General features: G+C 48.5%; 1 protein-coding gene across 7 annotated transcripts; it reads left to right on the top strand.

The window, feature by feature from the left end:
* The first annotated feature begins 864 nt into the window (after nucleotides 1–864).
* Nucleotides 865–19,114, top strand: TTPAL (alpha tocopherol transfer protein like). 7 transcript variants are annotated; one of them, XM_088789108.1, is made up of 7 exons: nucleotides 900–989; nucleotides 1,323–1,398; nucleotides 4,813–5,272; nucleotides 7,878–8,071; nucleotides 9,781–9,891; nucleotides 16,839–16,977; nucleotides 18,305–19,114. In XM_088789108.1, exons 3-7 carry the CDS (start codon nucleotides 4,828–4,830, stop codon nucleotides 18,484–18,486), a joined length of 1,071 nt encoding a protein of 356 aa, XP_088645234.1. In that variant the 5' UTR covers nucleotides 900–989; nucleotides 1,323–1,398; nucleotides 4,813–4,827; the 3' UTR covers nucleotides 18,487–19,114. The 7 variants fall into 7 exon arrangements, with proteins under 7 accessions (XP_074173715.2, XP_019604162.1, XP_088645234.1 ...); XM_074317614.2 differs by lacking the exon at nucleotides 1,323–1,398 and having other exon boundaries at nucleotides 865–989; XM_088789109.1 differs by lacking the exons at nucleotides 900–989; nucleotides 1,323–1,398 and adding an exon at nucleotides 1,003–1,255.
* Nucleotides 19,115–19,136: the final 22 nt, after the last annotated feature.

The raw sequence follows: 19,136 nt of genomic DNA, 5'->3' as shown, positions 1-19,136 counted from the left end.
AAACACGTCATCTCTTGAATTCATGCTACTATTTCCAATGCAAATACAGCATTATGGGGCTTTTAATTAACCTAATATTTCAAGCTATATTACATCTGTAGCTCCTTTCTTCCACATTTAGAGTCTTTGGTTTTTAAGGACACTGGAGATGATAAAATTGAAAGATTCTGTAATTACTGATTTGCACCCTCCATTTCATCCCCCCCGCACAGTCAAGAACAGCCAGGTTCTTGCCGCCCTCTTGGATCAGCTCTCATCTCCCTGGGACCCCTTGACCCTGGGGTAGGGAAAGTAAGAGATTAAGGTCATCTCTTGGATACTCCTTTGGGCTCTGAGTCCTCCTGGACCACAGAATTTCTCTCTAGAAATGGCGTAATGTCTTTGCCTGAAAGAGGGACCTAGATTTGTCTCAAAGCCGTAATTGCACAAAATACCTGTTGACGGGGCTAGGGATTGAAATGGACTTGGGGTGGGGTCTACCAAAGCCTTTCCCAAGCTACCATTTTCTGAAGGGGACGGAAGGCTAATCCCAAAGTCTAGGTTTGAAGCCCTTTACTTCATTGACTGCCAGTGTCTCTCTCATGACACAGCTTCCATAAGCATGAGGCTTTAATGAGACAATGGATGTAAAACACCACGTAGATGGTAGTACGTTCTCGAGAAAACGGCAGCTTTCCGTCCTTCTCTGTTCCTCGGTTTCCCCACCTAAACCTGCCGGTGCTCCCCGGCCCTCCCAGCCAGCTTCTCCCCACGCTCGAGGCCCACAGCGCGGGGCCCCGGCCGCCAGGTGGGGACAAATCGCCGGCACCGCGGGGTGATGCCGCCCCATCGCGCTGAGGGCGGCGCCCCGCCCCCGCACGCCCTGCGATCGTCACTTCCGGCGCGAGGGCCCGGCCCGGCCCGGCGGGGAGTGCGGGTCGGTTCTGTGCGCGCTGCCGGACGAGGCTCCCGCCGCCGATTGACCCGCGCTCCGCCCCGCTGCCGGGCCGGTGAGTGCCCGCGAGCCGGTCCATGTGCCCTGGGGGCCGGGAAAAGGGACCCCTGAGAGGGAGGCATAACCGGAAGTGGGGGACCCTCGGAGAGAGACCCCAGGAAATGGGGATACCTAGGGACGGGGTGACAACCGGAAGTGGGGGGCCTCGGAAGGCTGTCGACGGGACGTAGGGTCTCTAGGGCTACAAGAGGGATGGCATTCTGGCCTGTGGTTTGGGTGGGGTGGGGAGGAAGGTGATGGCCACAGAATGATGGGCTCCAGGTGAGGAAGATTTCCGGCTCCACCCTAACAAGGGGTGTTTGCATCTCTCCTTGTGCCCCCCCATCAGTTCATTCACCAGACAGACTGAGCCCTGCTCTGTGCTCGACGCTGCCAAGCCCTTGGAGGTTAAACGGGAAGCTCAGGTGGAGTCTGGAGCCCAGTGTGGGGCTAGTCGCATCCTTCTCTGCCTCCCTGGGGGGGACCCTTGGGCACGTCACTTAACCTCACACCACCCGCTGATATTTGCTGAGCTTACTGAGCACCGTCCTGTGTCAGGCGCTAGGGTAGCAAGGAGTGTGTCAGGCCAATTGCCTACCCCCAGGGAATTTACATGCTAGGGGGCAATTTCCTCCTTTGTAAATGGGAACAGTCATAGTGCTGTCACCAGATACTGTGAAGATTAAATGAGAGACGGATGTAAAGTGCTTCTCGTGGTGCTTGATACATGGTAAAATGCTCAAGTATATATTATTCTCCTATGAGTTACACTTCATAAGGCAGAGAGTTACATTGTTCGCCGTGGTGTGGCCAGTGCCCCTAGGTGATCAGTAATTATTAGATAATAACTAGATGGTGAGACTGACAGGAGATTCATGTAAACACCCTTGACACTGGACCGCCATTTCTGAAAGAGAACTAGGAACCCGGGGCTGTGGAAAACGAGGGACTCACCCTAGGGGAATCAGGGATGGCTTCATGAAGCTGGGCTTGGAAGGTGATGAGTTGTCTGGTTGGGAAAAAACAAGGAGAGGAAATTCCAGGCAGAGGTATCAAAAATGCATGAGGTGTTCTGAGAATGGTCGGTAATTAGTTTGTTTTGACTGGCATTTAATGTGCATGGAGAGGGGGAAAGATGGCAGGCTGGAGACGGACTTTGAGGCTAGGACACGGACTTGGACACTCCAGTCTGGGTCCTGGGTAAGCACCGGGTTGGGATTACAGGTGTCTGTCGGTGACTTGCGTGGAAACAGAGCCCAGGGTGGGTCCTATGAATGGTGATGGTTGCTCCATTCTTCCCTCAGCATACCTCTGCCAAGCAGATTAAATTCATTCCACAAATATTTATGGAGTGCAGACTATGTCTGACACCCTGTTAGGTGCTGGGTTTAAGGTGATGAACAAAACAGAGGGGAATGTTGCCCTACCGACAATTACAGTGGCGTGGGAGAAGGGCTTGCCATGTCAGAGCTTCTGTGACACAGGCTCCTAACCTGGCCTGGAGTCAGAGAAGACCTGCTTTAAGCACCGTCTCTCTCGTCTGAATTATTGCAATAACCTCTAACGGGTCTCTTCACTCCTGTCTTCTTCCCCTTACAGTCCATTCGCAAAGACATCTGAGTAATCCTTTTAAAGTATAAGTCCTGTCATGTCACTCTACCCAAAACCCTCCATGGCTCCCACCAAACTTGAGAGTAAAAGTCAAGGTGCTTACTGGCCTACAAAGCTCTGTACCAATGAGACCCCCATTACCTCTCTGAATCTGTCCGCTAATGCTTTTCACCTTGCTCATTTGGCTCAAGCCACACGGTCTCCTCTCTGTTTCTCGAAAAAGCCTTGCATGTTCCTGCCGCAGACTTTGCACTTGCTCTTCCCCCAGATATCTGCATGGCTTGTTCCTTTGTTTCCTTTGTCTTTGCTCAAATGTCACTTAGGTGAGGCCTTCTCTGACCACCGTGTTCACAATTTTAACTCCTACCCCCAGATGCATTGAACCCCCTTACCTGCTTTATTTCTATCCATAGTACTTACCATCTTCTAGTAGACTATAGTTTATTTTGCTGATAGCCCCCCACACTAGTATCTAAGCTCAATAAAGGCAGGATTATTTTTATTGGTTCACTGCTGTATCCACAGTGCCTAGAAGAGGGCCTGGTACATTGTAAGTGCTCATTATTTGTTGAATGAATGAAATGGCATCTAATTGGAACTTAAGGGTGAATCAGTCAGGTGATGAACTGGAGGAAGAGCATGCTAGTTGGAGGCATCAGGATGTGCACAGGGCAAGAAAACACACCCTTGGGAAGAAGTCGAAGGAGCTGGGTGAGGCTGGAGGTTAGGATGCAAAGAATGGAGTAGGCAGACCTAAGGTTTAGAGGGAGTGACCTGGTGACTGGCTGCTGTGGGCTGCGGGGAGGCTAGCTATGTGCAGAGACCCCTGAGGTGGTCCCCACGTTCCTTGTTGAGCTTGGAGTGGGGGATCAATGGCAGCTCATGGACAAGAGCTTGGGCTTTGAAACTGGGCAGTCCTGCTGCTATCCTTATTCCTGGAATATCTAAGGCAGCAGTGTTGTTTTTGTTTTGCACGCAAGAAGTGTGTTGTTGGTTCAGGTCTTCTAAGCAGACACTAGGATGGGATTAGACATGGAATGCCCATGGAACACAAAGGGAGGGGACAAGTCAGGGAGAGCCCTCGGGCAGCCACAGCAGCCCAGCCCCAGGGAAGGAGGTTTGGGCAGAAAGTCTTGGACTGCAGTGCATTTCCACAAAAGGTTTGATTAGGCTGGTAGGGAGTCCTCAAGGCAGAGTTGCCTGTTAGAGGAATCCCATGTCTGGGGACAACCTGTGGAAAGTGTGGCATCCTAAGGGACAGCAGCTGGGGCCATCTGTCAATTATGCTCCACCCCAGCAGGAAATCTGATGAGCTCAGTTTCATGGACTCCATGATGTCACATGTGTATGGTTAAAAAAAAAAAAAAATCAGTACAGTAAATAGTCTCTTCTACCATAAATATCTGGTTCTCTAGTTCTATTACCTGGGAACAATTGACAATGGTTTCTTGTATCTCCTTCCAGAAATTTTAGGTGTACTCACAAGTATATCTATGTATCTATTTTTAAAATATCGACACAATTATTTTATGTACACTGTTCTGCAACCTGCTTTCTTTTTCCTTAGCATATTTATTTATAAAGATCTGCCTACTTTCTTTTCATGACCGGATCGTATCCCATTCATATGGTCATACTATTTAACCAGTCTCCAACTGGTATGTAATTAAAGTATTTCCTACCTTCTGCCATTATAACCAATACTTGTAATGGCCACCCTCGTGTACATATTTTGTACACACATAGAAATATCTGTACTAGAAATGGAATGCTGAGCCAAAGGGTATGTGGTTTTAAAATTTGATATTGACAAACTGCCCTCTAAAAAGGCTACGGCAATTTATTCTCCCAACAGCAAGTGTTTTCGAGTACCCGTTTTGTATTTGTGCCAGTCTGAATTTCAGAGTTGTTTTCATTCACATTTCTTTAATTACAAGGAAGGTCGAGCACCCATTCATGCACTTCTGTAAGCAAGGCCATGTGTTTGATGAGGCGTGTGTGTCTGCCGCTGGAGGTGCCCGGGTGCCTCCGTGGAGATTCTAACTCCCTTCAGTCTGGGCTGGACCTGGGCACGTGGTTCAGATCCCGTTCAGTCCCCCAGTGGAGAACCACTGCTCTGAGGTTCCTTGGCTTGACCAAAATGTTCCTGTCCCCCTATATCAGCTGCCCTGGGGTTTGAAATGAGCCGTGGACGTCATTAACTTCACTTGGAGCTCTGGTTTTGACAGGGATCCTGGGAGCTAATGTCAGAAGAAAGTGACTCTCTGAGAACCAGCCCTTCTGCGGCCTCGCTTTCCGAAAATGAGCTGCTGCCAGCACCCGAGCCTCCTGGCTACGTGTGCTCACTGACAGAAGAACTGGTCACCAAGGCCAGGGAAGAGCTGCAGGAGAAGCCGGAATGGAGACTTCGAGACGTCCAGGCCCTCCGCGACATGGTGAGGAAGGAGCACCCCCACCTGAGCACCAATCTGGATGACGCCTTCCTGCTGCGCTTCCTCCGAGCCCGCAAGTTTGATTACGACCGCGCCCTGCAGCTCCTGATCAACTACCACAGCTGCAGGCGAAGCTGGCCCGAAGTCTTCAGTAACCTGAGGCCGTCAGCCTTGAAAGATGTCCTCGCTTCCGGATTCCTCACTGTGCTGCCCCACACCGACCCCCGGGGCTGCCATGTCCTGTGCATCCGCCCAGGTATTGCATTTGACTTGTGAGGCACGTGTGTGCAGTCTGTGTGGGATGCGTCTGCCCACTGTCCTCTTCTTATTCCCTTTTGTCCTCTCCCTGTTTTAGTCAAAACTCTTCGGGTTGAAAAAACCTACTCAACCCAGTTTTTTTTAAAAAGGGAGGATATAGTCTAAGGAGACAGGAGCACCTCACAGAACGGATGAGCTGCAGGTGCGGCAGCTGTCACTTGGCCCTGGAACCCAGAACCAGAGCCCAGTTCATTCCCCCTTCCGGAACTAAGCCCACCATTCTCCCTGTCTCTGCTGCTGCCTGTCTGTCAGTGTGTGCGCCTCTCTGGGCCCAGCACGTTCCTGCTGCCCTTTGCATATCTTCTTCACTTCTCTCTTTTAAACTGGCTATTGCTGCCTCTGTGCACATGGTTGCCTCTGGTGTCCCTCAACTCCTAGGTTTACTTGGCCTCCCAACTAAGTTCCTTCTATACAAACTCCAGATTTCTAGGGCTGTGAAAGCTGCTCTGGTCGTAGGGTACAAACAGGGCTGCCAGGACCCCCAACCCCATCCTTGTGAGAAGGTGAGGTGCAGTTATCAGTGTGGGCTGGGCAACTGCTGGAAAGGTGCCAGCCTACCACGTGCCTCCTCCAACCTTTCCCTCCTTTCCTCTCCTTTGTTAAGCCATTGAAAGGATGCACTTTAGATTCACTTTCTGATCTTAGCACTTCACGATAGTGTTCAGGACACTTTACATTTCTTTGGCACAGCAGTGTTCAATTGGGGGCCGCTTCCCACCCCCAAATAGCATTTAGAAATGTGGGGGGACCTTTTTTTAGCTGACACAATGACTAGGGGATGCTAGAACTCCAGCCTCCTGATTCTTTACCCTGTTCTCTTCTGTGACACCAAGTGCATTGGAAACTCAGGAGAGCTCTCCACCCAGCCCCAGCCGCAACATTTTCCATCAGACCAGAGCTGAGACGAAATTTGAAAGTAAGATTGTAGTGTTCCTCCCAACAAGCCAGAAAAGGAGAACTTGCTGGCAGCCCTCTTTGCTCATGCAACCAAAGGCCTCTTGAAGGGACGTCTGATGGGGCGCGGGAACCCTTGTGCTCCTTCCTCTGCCTTTAAGCCCCACATCACCATTTCCTTTCGTCACTGACGAAACCCTCTTTGGAGACTAGACCACTCTCGAGCCTTTACTACGTACCAGGCACAGTGTTAACTAACTGCTTGACCTGCTATTTTAGGCCCTTTCCAAAATGAGGGGTGTCTATTTTTAAATAAGCAATGCAGTGGAGATTTCAAAGTACCAGGAGACCTAGAAACCGGTCACTGGGTTTTCTGCTGCTCCTTTGTGCTCAACTCGTAAGAATCTTACAAAACAGTCAGATATTCCCACACTGGTTTCACCTCTTTGCTTGCATGGCTTCCACCCTTTGCTCGTGAGATGAATCTTTTCCCCCCTATATGTCTGGAGCAGATTTAGGCCCCTTCCCACTGATTCAGCCTTTTAGGTGGAGGCATACACAGAAGGTTTCGTCCTTCACTGGGGACTGGCTTTGCCTTTTTATAAGCTCTTTTGAGACATATATGATTGAAAAGGATGATAGCCAGTTATGTAGAAGCAGGTTTAATTGGCAGCTTTAAACATTAAACAGCAAGCTGACACAATTTTCGGACAAAGATGTTTTTCATAGGAATTTTGCATATATTACATCTCCCATTGGTGGCAATCAAAGAGATATACAGGTCTCGGTGGGATTTTCTTGAGAATAGTGGTTAATAGTCAAGAGTCGTCACTCATCTTTTTCCCAAACAAAGGAAAGACTCCTTAAATATAAGGGGAGTAGTAAAGGAGCGTCCAGCCTGGAAAAGGGGATTTGCTCCAACTACGGCATTGGAAAGCCTTCTCCATCTCAGCTGGCCTCAGCACGGGCTTCCTTCTCAGACCAATTCTTGCCTCATGGGGTCCCTGAGTCTCAGGCTTCCAGCCTCCCCACTGCAAGAGAGAAGAGAGATCTTCTCTTTCCAAAGGGCCAGGGCCCCCGAATTGAGTCCCCTTGGCTCTGCTTGACCTGGCTTGGATCACACACTGTGGCCAGGTGGCTGTGAAGACCCAGATTGGCCAAGCCCACATCTGCCACCTGCACTCAAGTGAATTTTACCCAAACTGCATGGCCAGCATGGGAAGAGGTTGTTGCCCACGGGAAATTAGGGTGGTGTTATGAAGATAAGGGGACACATCTGATGGCAGAAGGCACAGATGTCCATTAAGGTAAGTACTATTATCCCATTCTACTTAGGAGGCAATATAGGCTCAGAGTGAGGAAGTAAGTTGCCCAGCGTCACACAGCTAGTAAGATTCAAACCCCCAGGTGTGTCTGACTTCGGAGCTCAGTCTTAGCTTCACCACTCAGTTGCGTTTCCACGTCAGAATGTGCTGCTGTGTTTGGAGGTCATAAGCATCAGCTGCTGCTGTTATTAACCTCCACAGGGTCATGCCCGTAGAAGATCTTGCTTTTCTGTTTTTAAACAATAGTTTTAGCACAGAGATAAATCTTAGCCTGATTGTTTGTATTTGTTTCTGTAACATACTGTCCATCTCTTACGACCTCAGACAGATGGATACCGAGCAACTATCCAATTACCGAAAACATCCGCGCCATATACTTGACCTTAGAGAAACTCATTCAGTCTGAAGAAACCCAAGTGAACGGAATTGTAATTCTTGCAGACTACAAAGGAGTGAGCTTATCAAAAGCATCTCACTTTGGCCCTTTTATAGCCAAAAAGCTGATTGGCATCCTTCAGGTATGGCCCCTGCTTGTCGCGTGCCTGTGCTGTGGTCGTTTTGGCTTTCCCTGCGACCCTGTCCGTTTACCCATGTGCTACACATACTCCTACAATCAGAAAAATACAACAGCATTATGGGAAGAAACGTACAAGTTCTGTTTACCACTCATTCCCAGCAGGGTCTCCAGTAGTTTCTGAGGTACCTTCATTCTGGGCAAGATCAGCTTCGGGGCAAGAGTCCAAACACCAGAGCAATGCTTTCTATCTCTTTTTTTGGGGAGGGAGGTTGGTCCAGAAGGCAGAGGAGAAATTCTCCTAAGAAATGAAACCGAGCAATTGTGCTTCTGTCCAAGCTGACAGGGCCTGTCCTGCCCTCTGTAGGGCCTGGGGAAGGGGCACTGCTGGACTGTTTGGGTCAGATGCTTTCACACCTTATTGCTGTGTTTCAGAACACAAGTTGCTAGGAACCATGAAATTCCCCCTATCCCTTCACACTGTGTAACGGTTTGCTTTTACAGTCATTATAACCCATTCAGGCCTTCAAGGAATCCTCTGAGATAGTCAAGGCAAGAACTATGTTGCCATTTTAATAGATGGGGAAACTGAGAGTTAGGGGATATAGCTTGCCCCAAATCTCTCAACAGGCTTGACTCCTAGTTTCTTCTGACCCAGCCCACAGGGTGCTGTCTCTTACAAACTGGGGGGCACCAGAGATAGGGCCGTTCTCCTTGTCGAATTCCACAATGCGTTCGAGCCCCTACTGTGCACTGGGCTGATTATTTAAACATCAGTGTCACACTAGGTCATTATCAGAACTTTGAATTCTGGCTTTGAGGCAGCACTCTGGCTTCCCTTAGCTTCCACTCTTCTTTGCATGCCTCCTGCTAAAGACCGTGTGGATGCAAGGGTCAGTATCATGAGTTTGAGTCCGTGTTTTTCCAGTCCTATAAGATGATCTGGGGACAAAGTTCCTGGGTTAAGTAAGTTTAGGAAATGGGGTGTAGTATGTCCCTTCCTGTGAATTTCACTGTAAACATTTACGTATTAAAAGCTCTGAATGGGTGGCCGGTTTGCTCAGTGGTTAGAGCTCAGTGCTCATAATACCAAGGTCGCCGGTTCAATTCCCACATGGGCCAGTGAGCTGCGCCCTCCACAACTAGATTGAAAGCAACGACTTGACTTGGGCTGAAGGGGTCCTGGAAAAACACACTGTTCCCTAATATTCCCCGATAAAAAAATTTAAAAAAAAGAATTTACTTTTGAAAAGGTGGTTTCCCTCATTTAAAAACAACAACTCTGAATAGGCCTGCAGTTAAGGAAACCTGTTTGTCTATATTTAGTCTACTGTTTCTGAACATATTTACCTACCACAGAACCCTTTTTTGCATCACACCTAGTGACGTCCTGAGAAATACACCTGGGCAGCAGTGATCAGGTCTCATATTTGCTAGATCCATCCACATAGGCTCAGGCCATTTTTTGCCACAGAGGAGCAGCTCTCCACTTGTTTGCCTCTCTCCTAACCCAGCTGTGGGCCCCGAGAGACTTTCCCTGCGGCTTGTCTTCCCATCCAGCCCCCTCTTGGGCTGTCTTTGAGGAGGTTGTGAGCATCAGACCCGTGTGATGGGGCCTAAATGAAGAAGATTTAAAGAGGGGAGGCAGGCTGTGGTAACAGACCGTTTGCAAATAGTCCGCATGTGCTAACATCCCCTTCCTTTCCCACACAGGATGGTTTCCCCATTCGGATCAAAGCAGTGCATGTAGTGAATGAGCCTCGAATATTCAAAGGCATTTTTGCCATCATAAAACCATTTCTGAAGGAGAAAATAGCAAACAGAGTAAGTGATGATCCTACTGGCTGAATTTTTTTTCCTTGGCTCCCTTATTTGTGACATCTGTAAGCTTATTGTGACATCGATAAAATTATCTTTGTTTATTCTTTTTGCCCTGGGACGATTAATTTGTAAAGTACAGGATCACAGGTAAAACAAATGAGCAATCTTTTCTGTGAGGGCAAGATGAAATGAGTAAGAATATACTATTTGACAGTAGAGAGAGAGAGCAGAGCCAGGATCGTTATTCTAAGAGCATCCCTGCTCTGTAATCATTTGGACTTTTTAATATTCTGGCCTTGGCGTTGTGACCTGACAGAGCATGGGACGTGTAAGAGGACACATGGGACGTGTAAGAGGACAGGGGAAAGGGGATAGCCTTTGGGCAGGGAGTTAAAGAGAGCTGTGGCGATTTCTTACTAAAGCCGTCTTGGGGTTTAAAAATGCTATTTAAACTTTTCCATTTGCTTCATATGTTGTCTCGCTGGATAAAGTTCGGGGACTAATTCAAGATTGGTGAGATACGTGCGTTTTTAGCTTCATTTCTGATTTAAGAAAGGATCGATGACACTTTAAAAGACGGAAGAACCACTTCTCTTAACCTTTCCCAGTACCGCGATTGAAATGTGCCGGGTGGTTTTTTTTCTCCTCCTTCTCTAGACCTAAGAACCCTGTAGTCGCTCCAAAGACTGGGTCTTGACTTTTATATTCTTTTCCAAAGAGGAAGCACAGAGAGAGAGAGAGAATCTCAAGATTGCAAGGGAGGGAACTCGAAGTCCAGATCCAGAACCCCAGGCCTTTCCCTGAGGGTTTAATTTATCACCTCAGGGGTGGAGTCCAAGATTCTGTGCTTTTAAAATCTCCTAGGTGATTCTGACGCGCAGTTAGGTTTGAGGACCACTACCTCAGTGGCCTCCACGCCTGGCTTTGAGCCTATGTTGGTTTCTGGAGATGCTGCTGGGAACCCGCTTTTACCAAAGCAGCCTTTGGACCAGGTCATTTACATCTGTGAAATGACCTTACTCATGGCCCATAATCTTGTTCCTTTGGTCCTTTGCATGTTCATTCATTCAAAGATATCGACCAACCCTCTCTGTGCCCGTACGTTTGTTCTAGACCAAAATCTCTGCCTCCAGGAAGCTTCCATTCTAGGGAGACACAAAGGATTATTATGTATGTTATCTAGTATTAGAATGTAACATGGAGAAAAATTAAGCAGACAAAGCGGGTAGTGAGTGCAGGCAGAGGGGAAGGGGTTTAGTATTCAATAGGGTGGTTAGAGGTGGTGTCATTGAGAAGTTGGCGCTTGAGCAAAGACTTGAAAAAGGTGAGATATCTGGGGACCGGCCACGGCACAAGCCTGAGGCGGGAGTGTGCCTGGCGTGTATGCCCGGTGAGGAGCAGCAGGGGTGGGTACAGAGAAGTAACAGGGGCCAGATGGTGACCTGTGGGCCATCGGATACACTTCGGCTTTTAGGCTGTGTGTGATGGGACTGGAGGGCTGTCCTGGGGCGTGACGTGACCTGACTTCCACGGAAAAGAGCTTACTTGTGGGACAGGCATGTGAGCAGGGAGACCAGACAGGAGGCTGCTGAGGGAGTCCAGGTGAGAAGTGATGGCGGCATGGCACCTTTAGGGTGGCAGTGAAGGGGCTGGATTCTGGATATATTTTGAAGTACCAGCCAACAGGGCACGGAGTATAAGGAAAAGAGAATGAAGGATCCTCAAGTTTTTCAAGGACCTGGAAAGGTAGAGCTGCCATCAACCGTTTCTCGATTCATCCAATGGATATTTATTTGAGCCCTTTGCATCCAGAGGTTACTGAATTACTGATTAACCTAAGGACCTGTCTGTTTGCATTTCCTTCCCCTTTAGTTTTTCCTCCATGGGTCTGACCTAAACTCCCTCCACGCAAATCTCCCCAGAAGCATTCTTCCCAGGGAGTACGGGGGCACGGCCGGCGAGCTGGACATCACCGCCTGGAACACGGTGCTGCTGGCCTCTGAGGAGGACTTTGTGAAAGAGTTCTGCCAACCTGTGCCCGCCTGCGACAGCATCCTGGGCCAGGCCCTGCCGCCCGAGGGGCTGACCTCAGACGCGCAGTGCGATGACCCCACGTGGGCCATGAAATCACAGCTGTACTCCTGCTACTAGCTGGTCCCCCAGGAGCATCTCCACCTTGAAATCCTGTCATTTTCCTCTGGACAGGCACAAGGAGAACTTGAGGTACCATGGATTCAGTGTCGCTCCTTGGAATTCAACTGCAGCATGGAGGAAAAGCCGGTGGAGCTGAGGGTGAGCCAAGAGTGACACCCTTGATTACTTGAATTATTCCATGGAAAACGTCCCCGTGATTCCCAAATGTTTGGAATCTCAGTTTGTAACCCTGACTCCGGAAGCCGTATCTAGTTCTTATGCATCTCAAAGCAAGAAAAATCACCAAAGTCACTTTGACCCCACATTCCGGGAGCAAACCTGTTGGCCAGTCAGCACACTCCTATGAAACAGCTTGGCCAAGCCTACGCGGTGGCTGCACGTGAGACGTGGGGGGAGACTGTGTCTTTCACATGAGCCCTAACTCGAGACTTCTGTTGCTCATCAGGAATCCTCAGGTTGGAGGTCCAGGCCCCAGTTGCCACCACTGGGTAGCCCCTTCTCTGAACCAGGCCTCGGGATGTAAGCAGCACTTTCTGATCAGAGTGGGGGTCCAGAGACTGCGAGCACCTCTGGGGTTCATTGGTTGAATCTAGCAAGAGAAACTTAAGTTTTCCCAAACCCGTAAAGCCTTAGCCCTGGTTCTCCGCAGAATCATCCAGGGTCCTAGAAGTATGTGCTTTTACTTGACCCAAAATACTGGATCCCGGGCCTGTGTAGCTAAAAGAATTCTGGCCTAAGATTCAAGACACCTGGGCTCCAGCCTCAGAGGTGCGACTGTGGAGGAGACCTGGGCCTCGGTGGGCCTCAGCTGTCGCATCTGGAAACTGAGGCTGAGTGAAATGACGCCTGGGGCCCTTTTGGCTGCTGAGGTTCTGGGCTTTGATTTAGTTACTGAATGTTAGACATCGCTTTTCTGCCTAGAAAGATGGACTCTCTAGATACAAGTGGCTGGATCCTGTTCTTTGTGGTACCACGGGGCCTTTCCAAGAGGGATGTGTCACCATCTGGCCCTGACTTGAAGGAAACAAATATGTCTGTTCCTGGGACTCAGCGATACCACCTTCCTTTTCGTAGTGAGGGTTAAACTCGAAAAGGACGGCCTTTGTGAGAGCAGGTGACCAGGGTCTTGTAGGAATTCCTTCCATCCCTGAGACGCTGGTGGTATATTGTAAACCTGACAACAGGGAATGGTTCAATTACTTGGGATTCTAAAATGTTGGCCTCTAGAAACGAATATGAGAGCAGGTTATTGCTGGGTCACTTCTGGGCCCCCTCAGCCCACTTGAGTTTCTCTCTCTCGTGTGGGTAGACGCACGTCAGGCTGTCCAGCCAGACTGAATGTCGGTTCTGCGTTTCAGCGCTTTAGACTCTTCCTGTCGAGCATTTAGCTTCAGCCCAAGCATCAGATTAGGTGGTCCATCTGGTGGCTTTTGACCTATTTCCTTTCATATTCATTCCATGCAAATTATGGTGTTAAAAAGTGACAAGTACCGTGTGTTGTGTGTGTACCTTCTCTGTGCATTTATTAGGCCCACCAGGCGAGGGGAACGGCTCAGTTAGGAAGGGAACAGTCCACCGAAATTCAAAGGCCAGTCTGTTGTGAGTGAGCCGTCCACCTTTATAGCACTTTTGAAAATGTCTGGAGAAGTTGTTGGTGCAAATTACTTACCTCGTGAATGCCAATTCCAGGGAAAGCTGTTTTCACCATAGACACTAACCCTGGATCCTCTGGGGACCTGTCTGAGCTGGCAGTGCCAGCATGCACACCCCTGGCCACACCTCTAGTTCCATGTGACAGTGTTGTGTGACCAGCATTGCTGAAAAGATCTCAACAGGACAAGTGGGATGGCTAATGTAGAGGGTTCAGAACCCAACTGGCTGAAGGGGAGAATTGGTTAGTGGCTTTCTTAGGTCCCAAAGAGGAAAGAGAGATTAAAAACAGCAAAAAGCGAGACAGAGAAAAACAAATCTCCAGCCCCACCACGTTTCCAAGGTTTAGACTCTGCATTGCATTGCCGGCCAATTGCCTTTGTCTATGTGACTTAGCATAGGGGTTACTCAAAGAAAGACCAGGAAGTATGTCGCTCGGGCTTCTCCAGTTGGGCCAAGGAGTTATTTCATTCAGCTTCTGAAATGAGCCAGAGCCAAGGCTCGCCTGCCTCCTTGAGCTGCTGTGCTTTGTCTTGGCTCAAGAGAGATCCACTCATTTTGGCACCTTCAGGAGGTTTAAACCAAGCTGCAAAAGCAGGACCTCCGTGGATGACAATCAAGGCCATCTGTGTGCGGCTTCAGCAGGCATTTGTATGGCTTCCCCAGCAGGAAGGACGTGGGGATAACCAGGGGAGCACACGGGGAGCCTTACTCAGTCCTTACTCACAGAGCAAACAAGTGGACAGCAGAACTGGGATTGTTTTCCTTCAGGAAAAGCTCCGGCCCATTTCACAGGCACCAGAAAATTAACTTTGCCCTAAATTCAGGCTAGTGCACTGTCAGCCAGGGAAAAAAAGAAGTCAGTCAGGAGACCTGAGTTCCAGCTGTACCGTGCTGTGCGGCCTTGGACGAGCCACTGAACACCCTGAATCGTCGTGTACTAAAGAGGGTCACACCCTGAGCTCTGAGCCCTCTGTCCCCGGCCTCAATCATCCTCGCTGTCCCAGGGAGACTGTACTCTGTCTTTTTAGAGACTTCCCTGCCCCTCATCTGGGTTATTATTCAGGAAATTTAGGTCTGAATGAATCGGCACCTAAAGCTTTCAAATGTTCAATCTGTAAGCTTAGGTAATAATGGGGGGTTTTCTCCCTCCTCTTACCCTATACTTACACCGAATTCTGGAAAATTAGTTCCTCTTCCTGGAATCCTACCTTCATGGATAGAGGCTGAAATCTACAGAAGGAAATCTACTGAAACAGCTGGAAGTGCAATCCTAGCTTCCTCTCTTGAGCTTTTTTTTTTTTTGCTCTTGGCAAAGGTGGCCTTACCTCCCTCATACTTTATCCTGCTTTCACAAGGGGCCCCTGGTCTTTGTTTTACAAACACTTCAGCTTACAAGATACATTTTTGCCAGAAAGTGTCGGGGCAGTAAGAGGTATTTTCCCCAAATTCCTGTGATACTGAGCCTTTCAGAATTCTCCCTGAGGGTGTGCAGTTTCTTTAAATGCCATCTGATTCTCAGATCTGTTATGGGATTACTTTTTCTTTGGGGAGGCAAAAGCTGTAATACTGTTGTGGCATTATTATAATACCTCGTTTTAAAGTTTTCTTTTGAAACCTCTTATTTACAAAGTAAAATGTTAGGTAGTAAGTCTGGCAGACCTGTGGCATGAGAGGTGTGGAGATAGCAAACAGAAACATACCGACTGTTCAGGAATGATGTCAGTTCTCACACCTCTCAGTATTGGGAGCTGTTAATTTGTAAATCAAAAGTAATTTCCTTTCTGCTCTCCTGACTCAGAAATGGTTTGCTTGCCGTGCAAGGAACAGGCACCATCAGTCAGATATTCCTCCTTACTAGAACTGGCTCTGAGGGGAGGCCCAGTGAGATGTGTGGGTGGAGAAGCTAGTGATGCATTTCCTGTTTGCCAGTCCTTTGCTTTTCCTTTCATCTCTCTGGGCGGTGTGTTTAGTCGGGCAGCTGCTGTTGGGGATTCTTGGGGATGTCTTGCCTCCTGGCGTATCAGGTGGGAACCTGTTGCAAGTGAAATACTTGAAACCCTTCTGGGGCCATGAGCCTCTGACACCACTTGGATGAGGTGGGAGGTGAGCTGATTTTCTGACCAGGTTGGGGCACCATTTCAGCCACTGGTCACTTTTCCTCACTTCATTCAAACTGAAATTCAGTTTGGCTTTGAGAACAGAGACACACGGTGGTGACTTCATCTACTTCAGTGTTTGTTTTGACCCAAAGTTTATTTTTCTAATACATTTTCTAAGTCAAAGTGGTGAAAACATGTAATTTTAGTATGCATGACTGGGTCTTAAACAATAAAAATCCTGGTACGGTTGAATGTGTATGGAGTCCTTTATTGACAATGACAGTTTGGATCAAGGCTATGAGGCTTTATTATTCATGGTCCAGGATGGCCTGGGCAGACTCCCTCCAGCTGGGGGGGGCGGGGGCAGCACTGGTAGCACAGTGCATCCTGGAGATGTGGGGGCTGAAGATCACGTGCAATGAGGCAGCAGTGTGTACGAGAGATGCATGGGGGTGGCGACAATATGCAAATGTTTCAGTTCTTGGGACCCGTATGTTCCTCCCGGACTGGCTCTGAATCCTTTCAGTAATAGCAGACAATTCCCCAGTGCTCATGTGGCTGGGCATCAACCGTGCTACGTGCTTCACACAGTCTCATTTAATCGTCAGGCACCCGAATGAAGCAGTGTTATTGCTCCTTTGGGGAAAGTGAGGCACAGAAAAGGTGAGCAGTTTGCCCAGGGACACACAGCTAGTCACACAGGACTGGGATTCAAATTCAAAGCCAGGCAGTCTGACTGGAGCCCAGTATTTCCTCCTGCTGGTCAGTGATCGGAGGTGTAGCCCAGAGGGAACAGGAGGAACGTAGGGAGGAACTTTTTATAGAGCAAGAAAGCATCAGTCTAAAAATTGGCTTTTCCCCCCTGGCTTCTTGGGAAACATAAAGCAGAGTTTCTTAACGTCAGAGACCCAAGATGTAATTGAACATTTTATTCTCGAAGCCCCCGTAAGCCCAGACTCCTTGGGGAGGGTCACTAGGGTATGGCGTGATCAGCTCTCGTCCTCTGCATGCTTAGCCGTTTCTCTACGTGTTTGGTTTCTATAGAGGAGCAAGCATTCTGCCCCCGAGGAGACAAACGCCAGGTCCCCATGGTGGGTCTGGTGTGTTGGTGATGGCTCCGTTGAGAAATACTCTCATGCAGGATGTCCACACACTCAACTGTCGGCTCTTGATGACGCGGCAGGTAAGTACTTACATTGCAACACACCAGCTCTTCAGGCCAGTCTCCACGGAGGCGGCTGTGGAACTGCGGCTTAGTCTGTTTCTCACCTCTGGAAAAGTAGAGCTCATGCCGCCAACCCTTTCCACCTCACAGCGGTGTTACGAGGATACTTACGAGGCACTTTGTAAGCCACTGGAGTTACTGTGCATGTTATGAGTCAGTACTTTCTGGTTTCTTTGCTAAAATATCTTACTTTTTTCCAGGGCCCACTCTTCACATAGTACTGGTTTAGCATTCCTGTAATAAATGGCAGCACATGTTTCATGATACTGCATTTAAAGCTGGAGAGGAATAAAATCCTTTAGGGTGCCACTAATCTGGGGAAGAAACATTTTAACTAGGGTTTCCAGGTGGGAATTCCCACCAGTTCTCAGGAATATTTTTCGCTTTCCCATTCCCAAATCCCAAGATATAAACTGTTTTCTGTTCTCCATGATGAATCGTTTCCACAAAGGGACAGCCGATACTACCAACCACCTGGGTTCAAGGAGCCGATTTTCCCGATTTCCCGACCAACTTTTCTCAGGATTCAGGAACAGAAAAGTGAATAAAATTACCAAGAACGGATAGGAATTCCCACCCAGAAACCTGAGCGATAAATAGGAAAAATGTCTCAGAGATACATTGTGAGTAGTACATTTATTTCCCATTGTGGGTATTACTGGGTTCCAGCCAATTTTCCCGATTTCCCGACCAACTTTTCTCGGGATTCTCAGGATTCGGGAACGGGAAAGCAAAAATAATTCCTTGAGAACTGGCGGGAATCCCCCCCCCCTGGAATTTTAACCATATGTTCACCCTCTCACCTGATAAGGCGCCAGCCATTAGGAATACAGTGACCTGGTAAGAGACTAGTTACTGCCTTCCTTCAAGGGATTACTAACTTTTCCTGTGTTGGTGGTGATGGGTAGTTTAGATTCAGCTGACTCCCCTACATGTCTCTGAGCAGTCTCTAGTTTATATTGTCTCCTGTATCCTAATAGGCCAGGAGACAATAGGGTCTAATTGAAAAAAGCACTTAAGTCAAGCCTGGGGTTTCTCTACTTCTCCTCTTACCGAGAAACTGGGCAAGTCACCAAGTTCTCGAAGCGTTGGTTTGCTGTGTCAAAGGGGGAGAACAGTCACCACCTCGCAGGGGTGGAGACAATGTCTTCATTGCTTGGAACACCCAGCTATTTATGTGGTAGCCACTCTGGTCCTTCACATGAGGACACAGGTGTCGTGTGGCTTGAGTCACCCAGCAGTACTGAGGTAACACCACTGACTCGGCTGCCTGACGGGCTCCTAGGTACCAGGACGGATACAACAGACCAACACAAAAGGAGACGGGTCCATTGCAGCTTCATTAGTAAGCATAAGCCTGGGACCTGCCATCCACCTGCAGAGGTCAGATGCATGACTAATATTACTGACTACTCCCTTCAGCTTGAATGTGGACAAAGAAAAATACAATCGAGCAAGGACTGGTAAGGAACAAAACATCAGTCCTGGTTTAAATTAAGCCTGAGTCGGGATGTGGTCCAGAACATCGAAAGCACTGATGGCCATGGCCATTCTTGGGCAGAATCTTTGATTGCCAAGAGAAAGTTTTATTTCCTGACCAACCGAGTATCTTCCAAGACCAACCTAGAAAGTAGACACCCAGCAAGGGCCTACAAGCTTTGTCCCAGTGGCAATAGGTGCAAGTGGCCCACTGCTGTTGCCTTTGATGAATTCCTAGAGCATACTGCGGACCCCGAAGCCAGCACCCTCCATCTGCGATCCTGGGAGGTAGGCAGGCCTGCGCATGGTGCTGAGACACCAGGAATCTCATCTGGAGAATGACGACACCGAGGTCTCATCATTCAAAACACGCCCCCGTGAACAGTCTGATCCTGGGCTACTCAAAATGCTGGCCTGGCATTTGTGCTTGTCTGTAATTCACTTATGTGTAGAATTCACTTGCATCCTGAGTGAACTGTTGGGTTTCCAATTTAACTTCATTCTTAGGGTACAAGCAAGCATAGCAGGGACACTGCCACCTAATTTTTAAAGAAAATTTTATTTTAATTAACATCAAAGTTATGAGAAAAAATAAAAACTTTATTGGTCTTTGTTACACTTGTTGTACAGTTTAGTAC

This window comes from Rhinolophus sinicus, chromosome 13 (assembly GCF_057876585.1).
Source record: "Rhinolophus sinicus isolate RSI-liver-muscle chromosome 13, RSI-T2T, whole genome shotgun sequence".
Lineage (NCBI taxonomy): Eukaryota > Metazoa > Chordata > Mammalia > Chiroptera > Rhinolophidae > Rhinolophus > Rhinolophus sinicus.
This window is presented reverse-complemented; position numbering and strand designations above follow the sequence as displayed.